The sequence below is a fragment of the Tuber melanosporum genome (genome assembly GCF_000151645.1).
Source record: "Tuber melanosporum whole genome shotgun sequence assembly, scaffold_52, strain Mel28".
Classification (NCBI taxonomy): Eukaryota; Fungi; Ascomycota; class Pezizomycetes; order Pezizales; family Tuberaceae; genus Tuber; species Tuber melanosporum.
Genome location: NW_003299098.1, coordinates 231,339 through 248,912, shown reverse-complemented (window position 1 = coordinate 248,912; position 17,574 = coordinate 231,339). Strand labels below are relative to the sequence as shown.

The 17,574-nt window shown below is 48.5% G+C and overlaps 3 protein-coding genes; 1 reads left to right on the top strand and 2 right to left on the bottom strand.

The window, feature by feature from the left end:
- Positions 1–473: 473 nt before the first annotated feature.
- GSTUM_00009079001 (uncharacterized protein) lies at positions 474–2,811 on the bottom strand (the record flags this gene model as incomplete). Its single annotated transcript, XM_002840484.1, has 5 exons — positions 474–673; positions 762–1,090; positions 1,154–1,459; positions 1,518–1,684; positions 1,735–2,811. The coding sequence occupies 5 exons, from the start codon at positions 2,809–2,811 to the stop codon at positions 474–476; spliced, it is 2,079 nt and encodes a 692-aa protein (XP_002840530.1).
- Positions 2,812–5,142: 2,331 nt separating this feature from the next.
- Positions 5,143–7,620, bottom strand: GSTUM_00009078001 (uncharacterized protein). XM_002840483.2 has 5 exons: positions 7,056–7,620; positions 6,897–6,978; positions 6,738–6,794; positions 5,827–6,679; positions 5,143–5,678 (listed from the first exon to the last, which is right to left on the bottom strand). The coding sequence occupies exons 1-5, from the start codon at positions 7,288–7,290 to the stop codon at positions 5,424–5,426; spliced, it is 1,482 nt and encodes a 493-aa protein (XP_002840529.1). The 5' UTR covers positions 7,291–7,620; the 3' UTR covers positions 5,143–5,423.
- Positions 7,621–16,054: 8,434 nt separating this feature from the next.
- GSTUM_00009077001 (uncharacterized protein) overlaps positions 16,055–17,574 on the top strand; it is a gene marked incomplete at both ends in the record, with an annotated part of 1,836 nt that continues 316 nt past the window's right edge. Inside the window, 2 exons of the mRNA XM_002840482.1 lie at positions 16,055–17,033; positions 17,106–17,574. The exon at positions 17,106–17,574 is cut by the window's right edge and continues 316 nt beyond it. Of these exons, the coding sequence (XP_002840528.1) occupies positions 16,055–17,033; positions 17,106–17,574 (1,448 nt within the window). The remainder of the gene's footprint in view (positions 17,034–17,105) is intronic.

Genomic DNA, 17,574 nt, shown 5'->3' with positions numbered 1-17,574 from the left:
AATTCAAACTTGCATAAGCTAACCTACCTATCTTTATCGTACCTGCCAACCGTGTCCCCAACCGCAATCCCAACCCCCAAACCACCCTAACCCCAACCATAAAAAACCAGAAAAAACATATTCCAACAATCATACATACCATGGTTAATAGATGAGGTATGATACTGGTACAAGATATCATGGCAAATAAAAAATGAAAAAATGAAAACGAAATCTACCCCAGGTATCATAAACATTCTGGAACGAAAAACAAAAAGTTTCAAAAACCCCCAAGGTTGTCATGGCGAAGCGACGAGACATACCGGTAGCCTCCACCCACACCCATCCATTCAGCTCTCATCACGCTATTCACACAGACACACATTAGTCATGGCATTATTTTCGCAGAGCTCAGTAAAACAAAAGAAAAACCATTATAAATAAGAGGAAAAAGAAGAAAAAACTCCAAAGGGCTACAGAAAATTGTGCGTAAACTACGGCCTCCCAAGATTACTCTGACTCACGCCGGCCAATCTGAGTTTTCTCTTCCATGGTGGCTGGAATGTATCCGTGAAGGTCTTCAGATCCAGCTTCACGCGGCCTTCAACGAAGGAGTGGATTGCCCGGAGCACCAAGTAGGCGCTCGATCCCAGGGCTCTGAAGACAGCCAGGGCAGCGACAGACCAGAGGAGGACTAAAGCGATTCGAAAGGGTATATAGTCAGTCATCACTATGTAACAGATAGATAAATACCAATGATGTATAAAGATAGAGAGACTTACTTTTGAGATAAAAGTTGTTACCAATACCACTAAGGCCATAAACCTCCGTGACGATCATTGCTAGGATTGCATTGGCAACCATCCATACGACGACGACATAGGTTCTCACGGCCCTGTAGTAATCTTCCTTGATCTGAATCTCTGTCATAGGTTCCTTCAAAACCTCCAATCGATCCCTGAGATTGCGCAACGCGTCGTCGTATCCGGAATCGATATCGAGTTGTTCAGATGGCATTTCCAATTCGACGGTGTCGCCTTTTGATCCAACGGCCGCTCCAAGATCCACGGAAACTGTATTATCTCCCTTGGTGCCCCATGAAACATCGTGACTATGATTATCAGCCACCATACTCGACCAGCCCTAATTGAATAGGAATAAATGAACCACTCACGTGTTGCAGAACGCGTAGACCTGGAGAGTGCAAATATAACTCGGCAACATCATAAAGTATTGGAGTGCGGACGTAAACATATGCCAAGGGTCGAGGTAGAGGAAGCTCATCAAAAAATAGACACCAATTGTGCTTCCCGTGCTGACAATCAAATTAGTGAAGATATTATCGTCGAGCTTGATCTCCGTTTTCTGGTCACCAAAGCCGCCGGAGAAGGACTTGATAACAATATAGAATGAACAGAAAGTAGTGTAAGCCATGATAACCGAGTACGCAATCATAGAAGACATGAACATTCGCTTGGCTCTGATGAACAAAGTTAGTGCATCCGAGTGATGACTCGTGAAGAGTAAAGTGAACCAACCCCTGCGGACGATTGCCCATACACAAGATAAATTGTGTGCAAATTAAGAGCACACACATAAACCTCAAGACTGTGAATATCCTACCACCCCATCCCTTACCGAACGGGTCCATCTCTGGATCCGAAAGACTGCCTGCAATGAAATAAAACGTAAGATAGAAATTTGCCTATAGACACTGTTAGAATCCACCATCGAGATCATCGGGAAAAGACGTACCAATGAGAAAAATGTAAACAACAAACTGAAAAACTGATAAACGAACTCAATGTGCAACAGCACCTTGCGTATAATTGTGTGATCCGTGACCCAGATCTGTTTGAAATGCGCCAGCGAGAAGGTTGCTGCGAAGAATGCTCCGTTAAGCCATCTTCTACGCTGGCTAACAAATTCTGGAACTGCATCCGGAACGTCAGTCTCTCCAGTCGCACTTCGGACATATTTCAAGACCCATCGCTCATTCCTCTTGGCCACGAGCTCCCAGCACAGGATACGATCCTCAGCAAGATACATGTTGGCGGTGAAGACATCGGCATCCTTGCCCTGAAGTGTCTCTCCCTTGAAGTATTGACTCAGTGGACCATGCCCACTCTCATCGTTTTGCAGGGCGTGGTAACGGTAGGCGGACAAAGCTCCAGGGAGCACAGTAATGTATCCGAAAACACTCTCCAATGGCTTATCGAGAATGTTCGACATCTTGTACTCAAAGTTCTGACTAGCAACAAGTGGGTTAAGTAATCCCATCCACCCCTTTCCTTTCATCGCTTTAATCTCACCACAAGCACCACCGACATTGGAGTCCGTATCGAACGCCTTCCAAAGATGGTACAAACTATCGTGCCCAGGTCTTGTCCCAACATCAAGCAAGATACAGACATTAGGATTAAGCGTAGCACCAAAAGCGTTGAAAAACCATCTATGAGAATTGAGTTTTTTGGCGTTCAGTTCCTTCAGACAGAAAATCATCTGAACAGGAACAATACCCTTTTCAGCACCCTTAAACTTCAAATCAGAGTCCAGGGAGACCTGAGTCGTGTATTCGTAAACGTGCGCCTTAACCTCACGGCCATTAACGGAATTCTTTGCAATACCATCCTGGTAAACTCCCATGGCAGCCAACGCATCAAGAACTCTAGGGTGAACTTTCTTGCGTCCATCGGCCACGATACAGACAACAATCTTCTGCCACCCGTCTTTTCCCCACACTCTGGACTTGCTGCGAGAGCAAAAGTGCGCAATGTTTCTCATGACACCGTGCATGGTGCGTGTAAAGTGCATCTCATCTTCATTGTACATGGTGATACAGATGAAAAGTTCCGTTTCTCTTCGGGTAGCATCCATGTTCTGTCTGAGGAGGTAACCTCTCGTAACATAGTCATCAGGGTTACAAGTGACAGCGGTATAGCGCATATGAGTGAATTCGATAGCATCTCTTCGCGGGAGGAAGGAGTATAGAATCGTAGGGATTTTACAATCCAAGATTAGCTCACCATTAATAAGCTTGACCTGCTTTCTTGTCATGAGCGCTTGTCTGTTGAGGCCACGACGGGTCTGCGGAGCCTTTGGTGCAGGTCCGAAATGTTCCCCAACGGCCGTCTTAGTTGTAGCTGGCTTCTCGTCCAATTCTTCTTCGGCAGTCGCAGTGCGCTCCGTCTGGAAAGACTCTCCTGACATTGAGTGTGTGCGTTCGCGATCAAGATCCAATGATCCTTTCGAACCCCGAGGCCCGAACACTGATTCATCATCGGTATACCCATAATCCCCAGGCTCAGAGATAGGAATTGCCGTCTCATCCGAATAAACAGATTCACGCCCATGCGGAGGAGGGCCCTTCGAGTACCGAGGCTGTGTAGGTAGGGGCCGTCTAGAAGAAGCGCCACTATATCTCGACCTAACTGAAGTCGGAGTCCCCGGTCTCGGGGATCCATTGATATCAACCGGTTCATACGGCACCGAAGCCGGAGGCGGACGCTGCCAATCGCCATTCCGCGAAGGGGTCCAAGACCTCTCTACCCCCCCTCTTGACGAAGGTGTCCAAGGCCTCTCATTTCCACCGTTGGAGGATGGAGTCCACGGACGACCTCCATTGCGCGACACAATAGAAGGTGAGTACGTGACATATCCACCAGCACCTCTTCTCGAAGAAGTCGGCGAAGCAGGCGCAGGATCGTAATCTATAGAGGAAGGCGGCGCCCTGCCCGGTGCGTGACGCCCCGGAGCAGGAGACTGTGAAGGGTCATACGCAATTGCGGGAGCAGCCCTCGAAGGACCAGCAGAACCCTCCACAGGCGGAAGCTCTCGGTAGGAATCGTTAGGGTGGTAAGATCGATGAGGTGTACTCGGCCTAGCCAACCAGTTAGCGTACAAAATAGAAAGATTCTCATGATAAGAATGACACACGCAGCATATAGATGGTCATCCATATTGCCCAACAACCTCATCTGAGAACCAGCAGGCGAATTATGAGGATGTGAATTATCGTCAGGATCGTACCCAAGAGGGGTAGAAGAGTAACCCGAAGGTCCTGAGGATCCGTACGGGTTATCCATTATTTATTGAGAGTACTATTATGTCTTGCCCGAGAATGCCTCTTGCCCCTCAACACGCCCTGATAGTGAGTGACAAACAATGAAGAAAAATGAGACAGTGAGAGAAAAAAACGCCGAAACGGAATGCAGGAATTTTCCAATTGTTTGTTAACGAAACGCTCCGCAAAGAGCTCGTGAGGAATGGAGAAATGGAGGAGGGGATGGAATTGGTGCGAACAGTTTCTGAAGAGAGCAGTGGCAAGAAGAAAAAAAGAGACAACTGGTGGACTATGAATGTCTTGTGGGACCAGGTTGCATGGGATGGAGAGATCCAAGACGGGCAGCGTTGTTTGTTGCCTGCTGTCAACTATCGGTTACCAGAGCAACCGTTCCTGCCAAGGGCGCCTCTACGAGTACTCGAGTTAGTATCATGCATTCAGATGATAACCCGACAAAGCAATGGTGAACCCTAAGCTCCAGACAGGACCTTCGGGATCCAGGTCTTCCCCAGGGTGATCACTATACGAGTACTGTACTATTATTATTGAGCTTCGCTGCGTTGTCCATTTGAAATACCTTTTCGAGCAATTTCTACTATAGTCTACTCTGCTGTAGATAATAACAAGATAAAAAAAGCTAGAACTATAGCACTACCGCACCGCTACGGTACCGCACTATTGTATTAACACGGTATCTCAACTAAACCAGACAAACCCTAACCCACCCATCAATCAATCAGCAGCAGACTCGTCCCCAAAATAGCCCGAAACACCACATTTGCATCTGCTCTTCCTATCCAAAGTATCATAGTAAAGCGCCGTAGACTTCGGTATAAGCTGAGCGCATAGTTAGATATGGCAACCCAAACATAAGCCACAGTATCATACGTGGAGAAGATGAGGTGGGAAAAGGGGCGAGGAGGGATTCTTGCTTGTGATAAAGATCTGGTGGGTGGGTTCTGCTTTTGTCGTGGTGGTATCAAGTATATAATACAGAGAGCATTTACCGGTACAGTATATTACCCGTGGACCACGCTACCGGGATATAGTATTCCCTAGAAATTATCTCACCGAACGATTCGTTCCAAGGTATGATATGGTGCATGGGAATTGATATTAATTCACTTATGCCCATAGGAAATGGTTGCTAGTTTTACCGTCCTTATCGCCTCAAACTTATCAGCGGTAAACAGTATCCAACCAACCACCACCACCCACCCACACAATCCCCCCTCCAGCCAGCCAGTCAAGAATTAAGGAATGACAAAGAGGCATGCAAGCATGCATGATAAGGGAATCTACTTAACATATCTTATAAATTTATTCCCCCTCTAATCTAACGTGAAAAAAGAAAAGGACTGAAGGGAAAAAAAAACTATTACTACCGCTCAACCCACTGCACGCTTCCCATCTCACTTAGCCTGCTAAGGGCCCTCGCAAAAGCGAACCTCTCCTCGTCTCCGGAGAAAATACTACTATTCTTCAACATCTTCATGTCAAGTCCCAAGTCGTCCATGAGACTTCTCATGCTCGCGTCCAGATCATGACCCTCGACTTCCTCCCTCGCGGCACCTATCTCGGCGGCCGAGACGAATAGTTGAGATAGCGGAACAGCAGTGGTCAAGACCAGTTTAGCCTGAACATAGTTGACAGGGTTTCTTTCGTTAACATCTTTGTCTCACGAAATAGACACACACGCATACATAGATACATCCTATCTCGATATAGGAGTACCGGTAGAAGGGGGGGGTAGATTGGAAGAGGGGAGCCTATATCACACTTACCTTACTCTCATAAGCTGCGTCTACAAATGTGATGAACCTCCTTGCGAGGTCTCTGCTCTTATGATCCATCCCTGGAACATCTGTGACAACAAACGCCTCATAATGCCTACATAGCTCAAGGTAATCGGCAGCGGACATGGGTTTCCCGCAGAGGTCATCAAACCTGAACCGAGCCGCCTTGCCACTCGCTAAGGGGACGTTCACTTCTCTTCCCCAAATCCTGTGAGTGGCGGGGCGAGGGATGTCTTTGGAATCACCGAGATAGCTAAACCATTTATTCGCGTGGGTCAGCGCATCAGGGCCGAGGCCTTGATGGTAGACGCCACTGGCGGGCCGGGGCACCTTCCGGTAGTCAGTGGGGGAATCCAGGTTTATGACTGTGAGTTTTGTCTTCAACAGCGTTATGCAAGGGATAAAGGACTGCCTTTGGATACCGTTTTTATACAGATCGTCTGGATGTCGATTACTCGTCGCAACCATGACTACGCCATGGCTCATCAGGAACTCCAACAATCTTCTCAGAATCATTGCGTCCACGACGTCCGTACACTGGAACTCGTCGAAGCACAGCACCGATCCGGACTCGGCTATATCCGCCCCGACGAAGGGTATCGCGTCGAAATCCGGGCCGTGCTGGAGCTTCAATTTGTGCAGTCGTTTGTGCACATCTTGCATGAAGTGGTGGAAGTGAATTCGGGTTTTAGACGTTATGCTCGGTGGGAGCGTGTTATAGAACATGTCCATCAACATGGTCTTGCCCGATCCAACGTCGCCATAGAGGTATAGCCCTCGGGGCAGATCCTCCGGGATTTGTGTCGATACCGGAGTTGGGGATGTATATCTGAGGAGTGCGCTGAGAAGTGACATCTTTGGAGGCAGGGCCAGCGATCCGAGGGTGGGATGTACGACACTTGGCGGTTTGTACTCTTTGAGTTTCTGATGAAGCTCGTGAAGCTCTCGCACAATGCCTGTTAATCGCCAGAACCACCTCACCCGTTAGTGAGTCATTCCTTCACAACCCAATATCCAGAGCTTTGCGGTATACGATCCGAGAAGATTTTCTTGGTTACTCGCCTCTCTGATATTGATCATCCTTCAATCGACCCTCGCTGACCAGCATCTCATACTGATCCAAAGGACCTATTCTATATTCTTCTCCATCATCATCGCCACCCTCACCATCAGCTTCCTAACTGCTCACACCACACGTAGCTTCCAGAAGGCTATACCTGCCGCGACACCCTTTTTCGCCCTCTCCAAAGCCCCCTCCAAACAACCCCCCGCACCGCCAAAGCCCATAGGCGGCATAGACTCCAACTCCTGCTCGGCAACCAGTGGCCCAAGACTGCTCCAACTGGGCCGAACACATGGGGAAGGCGTATTGTGGAAATTTCTCCTCCTTCGCATTAGCTGTGATGGTGGCGCGAGCCGCCGTGATCGCAATATTTGGCGGATCGCTAACATCCTTCTTCTTCTTCCTCTTCTTGCCGTTTGTGCGCCTCACGTGCTCTGGATAAGGTCGCGGAACCGGCCAGACAGGATAAGGAACAGGGCAGTAGCTTCCGCGATACGGTACGTTTGTACTCGAGTAAGTGATAGACCTCGTGGGAAAGGAAAAAGTGAAAGTATGATAAAAAAAGACCTTGCGGGGGTGTAGTGGAAGGGAAAGGACTAAGCCGGTTATGCGAAAGAAAAGAAGAGAAAAGAAGGAAAATTTTTTCTTACTGCATACATACCCCTTCCAACTTAGAAAGGGTCCTATCATACCCATTCCAGCCAGAATTTCCCACCCATCCACTCATCACTCGTCCCATGGGCCATGGTTGCCAGGCACCGTCACCCGATCAAACCCTCCTCGAATGGGAGGAGATCAAATGATCATCACTATTGTAATCCATGAGTAAGCAGCCTTTTTCGGGCAAAATACCGGTATCCCACTTCCCCCCACTGCTGAGAAACCATTTATGATAAAAATTTAATGTTAAAAACATTACATTAGCCCTACCAATATCTAGTCCAGGTACCACAAATCGTGATGTACGATACCCTATCATAGTTCTCAGAACACCAACCTCTCAGGATGAAGTATATAACGGATAGATACCAAAAAGGCCTACGGTACGGTAGACCAAATGTCTCTCGGCCGAGTGGATAACTTGTAATAATACCTTTTCACAAGTACGAGTACCTTTTTCAACAAATCAACAACCGAACCAAAATTAAGCCATACCGATAGTACCGAGTACAAGTAAGTAAGTATTCACGATCGATCCATCGCAGCCAAGCCAAGAAAATCTGTAAAAGTGCTCGTACATAACCTATCATAGCCGAGGATTCGTCAGGAGGTATGATACTTGTACAGTACGAGTTACTTGTACATTGGGCTGTCATGCATGGTGGGAAGAATGGTATGATAAGGTTTTGGCGATATTTCCGATTCCGATTTCAATCATGCAATAACTTTTAAGAACGTGCGTGCCAAAGGGGGTCACAAGAATTCTTGGGGGGGGAAAAGAAAAAAAAAAAGTGCTCTCGCAGTGAAAGTGTGAAAGTAGCAAAATGGTTTTGGATTGTTACAAGTACCGTACAGTACTATTCTGCTTGCCAGCGTAGTGCAAAGTGTGATACCGGCGCCGTACTTGCGAGTAAAAAACGCTCATGAAAGAAGGGAATGTGCGTCTGTGTTAACGTTTTCGGGAGTATACTAGTATAGGTACTGTACTTGAGTATCGGTAATTCCTTTCTTTCGAGGATAGGAAAGCCCTTTCACATATTTTCACTCGATTTCGTTCGGAGGGTTTTTTTTTTTACCACAGGTGGGGCCTGGGGACAGTACTCGATAGATACGGAACTTGACCAGCATTTGAGTTATCAAAACACCGACTGACAAATTCGAGTCCATCCAATTCACCCATTGGTCCTACACACGACGCCAGAAGCAGCTCAACCTAATGCAATTCGATCCAATCGCCCAAGGCGATTGCTCCCCACAAAAAAAAAAAAACCAATCTGTACCGTACTACCACATAATCTCCCATACCCCCCAACCACCACCACAGAACACCACCTTCCCCGCCCTAACCCCAACTCTAAGTAGATTACCAGCCGAATCTCTCCAAAAGCCAGGCTACCCAAATTCTGCTGCTGACAGACCAGCACACTCAAGACAATACTACTCATACTATGCGTTGACCACAGCCATGCTCAGACAGACCCCCCTCCCCCTCACCTATCAGCAAATGGAGTACCATATCCATCACGGGCGAGGCAGGCGGAGCATTTATAGACTCGACGCGAGAGGTCCACATTTCCAGTGATGGACTCACCACGATCGCGCCGGTAGCAGCCGGAGCCTGACATAGACCCGCGAGGAAGTGACCAATACTTGCTTCAGGGGTCTGGGAGGAGAAAAAGGAAAGAAAAAAAGCCACCACATAAAGATACGAACAACCGGCTAGAAAGTGGAAGCATCGCAAAGGGGCAGCCAAGCATTGCTGTATAATTGGATGCATCTCACCGGTGTGGGGTGCATATTTGTATGTATGGGGCAGAGAATGGGTTCTAAAAAAGTACCAAAAGTGCAATTAATGGTGCTCGTGACGTCTCGACGTTTGAAAGACGGACTGCTATTGCACGCCACTAAAACCTTGAGGCTCTCTGGTCGATCTCTGGCTGTATGCGATAGCGGTGTGCTTTGCAAACGTCACTGCATTATGAGCACCATATCAGAAATCCTCACTTTGGTGATCAAGTCAGGGCCGGTAAGTCCGAACGGTAGTGTGCGCTTGTAAGTAACCCCCCCGCGCAAACAGGAGCGCATTCAAGCCTCAGAGATCCACCCCCACCGCACTGGTATCGTGCGTATCGTGGGTATCGTATCATACCATACCAAAGCCAAGTATCGTATCGCATCACAGGCCACCAAAGGATGCTCTATTTCAGTCCTGAGCATACCGGTACTCGAGTACCGTACAGTACAATATTTTGTACCACCGTAGTGTGCTGCGGTTACTCGTACGGTGAGCGGGGAATGGCCCCCCGCCTTGCCTCTTGTGCTGGTGTTGTTCGAGTGTGAACATCGAGGGCGGGGTAGAGTGGGGCACTGTGCTGTGTCGAGTGTGAAATACGGGTAGGTCAGTCAATGATGGCAAGATGCCGATATCGGGGGTGGATCGGGTTTTGGATAAGGCAATGGACTGCTCGAGTGCCGTAACGTAACTTGGAGTACTGTACTCGTAAGGAAAAGGTATCATGAGGAAGGCGTCGGTTTACCATGTGAAGGTCCCTTCCCGATCTCTGGGTTGCAGGCAACAGGTAAATTATGATACTCGTACAATGATAAGATTTAGCGTTTATCATACTAGCGTGAAACTCGCAATCAGTGTTCGAGGCTCCGGTTGCCTGCCGATCACAGCAGACTTACTCGAGTACCTACCGTACTGTAATGTACTGTACAAGTACGTTAACTTAGTGTCGGGCGCAATTTCGTGTGAATACCGGTAAGATACCCCCACAAGTGCCACAGTTTTCAAGCTAGTGAACTCAATAATCCGAGTTGAAGTTGCGAAAACCGCTACTGTACTGAGTATGATACCACAGTAAAATAAACGAAACAACGTAAATTACTGGAGAAGTTCATGATACGGTACGATGCCCTGGAGTTAGTCTGGTCCTGGATTAGTATAGTGCAGTATCATACATACTTGTACAGTACCATCACTCGTCAAAACAGCCCTCTCCCTCGAAATTTAACCCGCGGAAGGCAAATCAATAACGTACCGGTATTGGACTGGGAAGCGGATCAGACGGGGAAGTGAACCAGCCAAAACGCACCAAAAAAGTCGAAATTTAAAATTCTCAATTAACGTCTGACACTAGGCAGACGAAATACTACAGTGGAGGAGGTATCCCAGATAGAATATTATTCTAGATTTGACCTTTTTTGGGCTAAATTCGGATGTAGGTTTTGGGGAACTTTCTGCGGTGGGGGTTTGAGCAAAATTCACATACAAAGTGATTCACTTCCGCGTCTGATCCGCTTCCTGGTCCAATACTTAGCGCCCCTCTCCTTTCCCTTCTATTCATCCATTCATCAATACTCGTAAAGTATGATAGTTAAATTATAACCAATACCCGGTACCGTATCTATTGTAAAACTCAAATTGGAGTTAAGGGCAAGCGAGCCCATGAGAGGACACGAAGCACCAAATTGCCACACTTTGGGCAGGCAGCGAAAGGTAATTAGGCCCCGGGTATCGGGCTGATTCACACCGTGATTCCCACCCCGCGAAAAGATAGGGTAAGTTAAATGATGAACCCTCACCGAGCCTTCTTCATTGTGGTGGTGGCATTACTATATCATGCTTGTGCGAGCATAATACAAGTACCGGTACCGTATTGCAGCACCGGTACTCGAGTGCTCGAGTACGGTACGGACAATTGGGATCCATCCTCGCCAGCAAGGGGCGAAGCGTGTGGTATAGGGAGATTGGAATTAAGGATCCTTGGCTCAAGGGGGAAAAAAAAAAGAAAAAGAAAAAAGAAAGGAAACACCACTTGCAGGCGTTCCTTGTTCCATAAAGGAAGGAGACGATGGTCTCTTCTCTTCGTATCCAGTTTTGGGCTAGAGAGGAGCTGGCATGTTACTTGTATAAGATACCGGTACAAGTACTTGTATATGTGGCATCGGCCGGGCCTGGCCTGTCGATATCCATTTATCTGTTATCGTTGTGAGGGGAAACCTTGCTTGCCTGAATGGATGGAAATTAGATTCGAAGGAAATCGACAGTCCTTCGGGAGGGAGCGAGGGGAGGAAGGGAGGTTAAGTTACCTACCGTTGAAATGTGGGCCGTGTATCATAACCCCACGGCTACGGGAGTCTTAGATGTAGTCCCCGGACGGACCGAGTGATTACCGCACCAGCGCAGCACGATACCGGTACCGTATCACCGTTTCTTGACAAGCTGGTGTTTACTCGAGCACCATACCGATATCGTGCAGTACTACTAGTACAAGTGCAAACCAACGGGGAGGAGGTCCAATCAGGGGGAGGGGGGAAATGAAATAAAGTCACCCTCTGCCACGAAGACCCACCCACACACACACCCACCGTCCAAAAACTCGGTTGCGAAACCTGACGAAAAACAAGTTACCGGTAAATTTACTGCATGATACTGTACTAGTACTTGTACTCGCTGAATCAGCAAGTAGGTTAAGCAGGCTCGACCACAGCAGTGATTCCTTCTCGAAGCCCAAGCTAGCTTCGCATTCGCACATCGCTCGCTCTCCAACATTTCACCGGTGCGGATACCCCCCATTCCCGTCCCTCAAGAATGTCAAAAAGTACCCCCGCCTCTCTCTCCCCGCTCCGCCGCCCAAAAGTTGTGCTCGTGCCGTGCCATGTCATAAGGCTGGGATGGCACGACATGGCAGGACTTCACTTCACCTCGCTTCACTTCTTCGCCCGGGCGTGATGATTTTTGCGCTGCGCTGCGTTCCTTCCGCTTTTGCTTGTTGTGGGTGTTGGGAATTTTTTCTTTTTTTGTTGTTGTTGCGCAAGTACAGTATGTGTAACTTGCATTTGGATACGGTACGGATGTTGCCGGCGCATCGTGTCGAGCACGAGGAACCAAGCGACCAAAGGGTTCAAAGGGAGGAACACAGGGAAGTTTTTTTTTTTGCAGTGCTGGTGGGGGTGGACAGGTACGGTACAGAAAATAGGATAGGAGGGGGGGGATGGGGAAAGAGGTTAGGCTCACTTTTTGATTTGCAGGTACAAATATAGTATGACACAGGCACTCGAGTCTCATAGGAGGGGCAGGGAGAAGAAGCACATGGGTGTGTGGGTGTGGGTGCCAGGAGGGTGGACGGATGAGGGAATGGTTCAGGAACCGGTAGTTTTGGGATTGGGATTGGGCCATCGTAGTCTTGGCTTTTTTAGCATGATAGCTTTGTTTGGGGTTTGCGAACAATGTGACCGGGATCAATCGATATGTTACTGGGGGGGTTTATTATATAATAATTATGAGTTACGGTGGTCCACCGGTGCTGCTCTGTGCTGCAGCCTGCGGCCTGCGGGAGAGAGGAAGAGGGAGGTTCGTGGTGGTGGGGGTGCTGGGTTGTTTGTTGTGTGGGATGGGGATGGCTATTCGAGTACAGTAACCCATCCTCTGTCGGCAGTTTGCTGGGATCAGAAAGAACACTGTCGGGATTTCTGCTTACTCGAGTGGACGGACAGTCCTTGAACTGGGGTGACTTATTTTTATTTTATTTTTATTTTTTTCATAATAATATTATTATTTATTTTGTATTATTATGCCAGTTGGGCTCACAGGATGAAAGCCTTCTCTTCCTTAGTATGATACCGTACTCGAGTATATGATATGGTACAAGCACAGGTACGAGTAGCGTGGTGTGCATGTTATTGCGTGAGAGAGAGCTATGCCCCCCTATCAAATGGCTAATGATAGATCATTACTGGTAGACAATTTGGTAGCATTGTGGAATGTGCCGTTAGCTGACCTAAGAAATCTTGTTTACATCGGTATGCTGCCGTAGAACTTGCTCCCTTGAGCATTTAAGTTCGACATCTTTCCATCCAGTCTCCCTGACTCGCACGAACATTCGCACCGGGGGGGGGGATGGCAATTTGTACTCGTACAGTACGTGTAAGAACGGCTCTTCGCAGGCCAAAAGAACAATGGTGCAGCATGCTGTGGAGTATTGCTGCGGAGATGAGCCGGGAAGATTGTGCAACCTATCCGGATGCGCATGCAGAATCCCCGCAGCCAATCTATTTCCCTATTTCCCTACTTCCCTACTTGCCCATTTCCCCCTTCACCACTGCTCTCAGGGACATCAGGGCCAAGTACTCGTAACTGGACCTTGACTCCCCACCATCCCTGTCGAAGTTGGTGTAATTTCGAAACAGAATCTCCCAAAAGGGGAAGCTCTCAATGCCACTTTCACCAATTTGGCGAAGCACGAGTTCCAGCTTATCCATGGCCCTGATGGGGAGGAGAGGGACTGGATGTTGGAGGATTTAGGGAAGGGGAAAGCATATTTTTCTGTGCAAAGGTGAATGAATGAATGTATGCGAGTTTGAATGGTGCTGGTCTCGATTCCGTTCACACAAGGCCGTGGTCCTGTCGTTCGTTCCTGAGAAGAGAGGATCCAAAAGATCCATAGCCATTTGCTGATTCCCATCTGGCTAGCCGCTCGAGGCGGGATACCGAGGGATCTAAAAACGTCTGGTCTGTCTAACGAGCCGCGTGAACCTGTCCCGTCATTTGGGGCTTTCTTTCCTCTCTGCTTGGGCGGCGGGCTTTGACTTTTCCTCTCTCCCGCTGGTGCCTCTTGTCCGGGGGGGGGATTCTTTATTTCCCTTTGTAGGAGGAGTGCTCGAGAATCGTGCCGTATCATATACCCCCCCCAATTTTTGGTGTTAGCTAGCTGTTGCTGGCACTGGCACTGACTGGCCTTGGCCCTGTCGCTTGTCGTGCCTTTCCTCTGCCTTCTCCGACTTAAGTTACCACTGGAGAGTCTTCTGCTTCAAGAGTTTTACTGCTGTATCTCTCTCCCCTTCCATATTGAGGTCTCTCTCCCGTCTCCACCTCCGCCCACTATTATCATAGTCACCATCGGGCGCATCACCACCTTCGTTTGCTCATCACCTCCCTATTTGCGCCGTCAGTGTGCATTCTGTAAGTTATTCTTCCCATTTCCTCTTCCTCCCGAATCCTTATTTTTTGGCCCCCCTTTTGAGAGTTACATTTGAACAAACCCATACTTTACCTATCACTCTTTTCTCGGCTCACTACCACTTGATTTTTGCTCCCTTTTTTTTTCCCCTTTATTTTTTATTTATTTTTTTCTTCAGTTTTTACCCTTTTCTTCTTCCCCTGGCCCTTCTCCCTCTTGCTCTCTGGTATTGTAGTGGGTCTAGTGGCGCTCGGTTTTTGCTTGTCTCGACGCTTGAATCGCTTGCTTTGCTCTCTATTCTTCCGCTATTCTGTACGGATCAATCCGCACTGTTCATTCGTCCCAGCAAAGCAACTCTTACCCTGCCTACTAAATAAGTCTTATGGTATTATGGTGGTAGAGTGGAATAGTCACTGACCAACTTCCCGAACCTCCAGCCCCCCCCTCCTCCATTGTCATACACAAGCTCATCACACTCGTTTTGGCGCCCAGTCGCACTCTTCTGCAGCAAAATTAACCTGCACTCACACTCCCTTTTCTCCTCTCTCTTCCTTCTTTCACTCCCTCTCACTCTCTTTTGTTGCTTTTTTTTTTCCTTCTTGCTCTCTTCTAGTTCTCTTCGGAAAGCTTTTGTCGTTGCCCCTCCTCTTCCATTCCTTTGTCACTTCTGCTGCTGCGCTCCTTGTTACCGGCTCGCTGCGCTGCGCTTGCCTTTGACGTTTGGTGGAGGAAAGACGCTATCTCGACGCAAACTCTCCGGCAACTAGAGCCTCAATAAACTGGAGGCGACATCCGAGCAACAGGTACTCTGCGGCGGCAATATTGAATTATCGAGCTGTTCGTGTTGTCCTAACAGATTGTAAGCAGTGTGCCCCTCGATACAAGTGGTTGGGTTGTTTCTTTGTCTACGCTCGTGTCGCGTCTCGTGTTTAGTTAGTTACATTGCTACATTTGAAACACCTCCCTCGAGTTCAATGAAGCCGAGGCTAATCCATTGAGTGTTTGCAGTGGTCAAGTTCTTTCGGAACAAACGAATTTACGATTCTGTTTAACGGCGGTTATTCCTTCAATAAATCGAACTGGAGAGTTTCGTAGAAATAATTTTCGGAACTTGTGGCTGTCTTGACGCTTGACATCAGCCTAAGTTTTTGTTGACTTTGGCTGGAGTTCTACTCCGTGAGTTTCATCGTGCACCCCTTTCCTATTGTGCCGCCCCACAAGTACCCAATTCTATAACACCCACCTGTCCCCCCGACCTTGGACATAGTGGCCGCTGCTGACGCATGTCCTTTTCTATTCCCACTGACAGGCCCCCCCACGTTCTTTTTACCGCCCACTTTTCTTGCATCGTCAAGTCCACTCGTTTCAAAAAGCATTGCACCACGACCTCTACACAGTTGGGTACGCGAGATTTGACAACCCAAGTCAGAACATCCGACATTCATATTTTGCTTTTCTTTTCCGGGAGTAGAGAGAGGGATCGTGTACAAAGGTGCATAACTCGTTCGAGGAGCGCACAGTCGCAAAAATGAAGGCCCCTCGAAATGTCTTCACTATTGCGCTACCAGTCCTCTCATCACTTGGCCCAGTTTTCGGGATCGGCCACGCAAATGCAGTCCCAGTGAAGAACCCCGTGCCGAATTCACCAAAGTACTACTTCCCCAGGCATATTAAGCGTGCGGTCGAGAATACAACAGTACCTGCCCCTCCGCCGTCAACAGGCGACGCAAGTACTACAACCGCTAGTAGGAAGGACCTTGATGGCTTTCTGTCGTCTTTATTTCCTACTGATACAGAAGGGTCGAGCCGGCCTGCGTCGTCGAGCAATGATGTTATAACCTCAGTAATTAAGGTCACGACAACCGTGGAAAGTCTACCAACCTCAGCTCCGATATCGGTGTCAACCACTGGGCCTCCTACAGTACGAGAATCCAGAGTTGCAGATTCAGCCGAACCGACTGCCAGCCAATCGGCCACAGAATCAGCCACAACCACTGGTAGAGCGACTAGGTCAGAGGCACAGGGATCAGTCTCGCCTGTTTCCTCTGATATAACTGATAAACCCCCTTCTAGTGTGGTGCCTTCTGTTCCCGTAACCTCGGTCGTTGCATCACCAACTTCTGCTGTTATAACGCCGACTACGGCTATCGATTCTCTGGCTTCGAACATAGGTTCTTTGACCTCACAGCAGACTGGGGCACCTACTGATACTGGTGCCTCATCGTCTCTAACCGGAGCCAAGGATATAGCGGCTCCGACTGCCACCCCCAAGTCGGATGATCTCCCCTCCGTTGTTAGCTCTACTCAATTACCTGATACGGCAACAGCAGCAACTGGAACCACCGCACCAACTACGGTTTCTGGCTCCTCTCTCAAGAGCGCTTCTGGATCGTCTCAGGGTCTTAATTTGGGTGTGACGTCGGGACTGGACACGATCATATCTAGTGTTACTACTGCTGTGCATACTGTGCCTACTAGTCCTACGGGTTCTACCATTTCTCCAGGCGGTAGGAACTTGGTTTCTTTTCTATAATTTCTTTTTCCCGGGGCGAGAGATTGGAATGCTAATTTATTCGTAGTAACTACCCCTGAGACACCCATCGCTTTACTTCCAACCTCGGTGCCCGCTAGTACTCTGTCATTAGGTACCTCCTCAGTATCAACAGTTCTCTCCTCTCTGCCGACCGATACTTCTACGCCTTTGCCTACGGCCCCGCCGACGGATGCCTCTTTGGTACCGACCATTCCATCGGCGCTACCCACCGGTTCGTCTCCTACATCTTTGCCTACGGCCCCGCCGACGGATGCCTCTTTGGTACCGACCATTCCATCGGCGCTACCTACCGGTTCGTCTCCTACATCTTTGCCTACGGCCCTGCCGACGGATGCCTCTTTGGTACCGACCATTCCATCGGCGCTACCTACCGGTTCGTCTCCTAAATCTTTGCCTACGGCCCTGCCGATAGATGGAACATCAGTACCGATAGTTCCCTCGGCGCTGCCTACTGGTAAGTGGATGCTGGTCATAATCCATGCACACAACTTGTG

Excerpts from the sequence above, each read along its gene's own strand:
- GSTUM_00009078001 (XM_002840483.2), bottom strand. The coding sequence starts at position 7,290 with ATGTTAGCGATCCGCCAAATATTGCGATCACGGCGGCTCGCGCCACCA. Across the intron at positions 6,979-7,055 it reads GAAAAAGGGTGTCGCGGCAG|AATATAGAATAGGTCCTTTG; the intron begins GTATAGCCTTCT and ends ATGATGGAGAAG. Across the intron at positions 6,680-6,737 it reads CAAAGAGTACAAACCGCCAA|CGCACTCCTCAGATATACAT; the intron begins GTGTCGTACATC and ends GTCACTTCTCAG.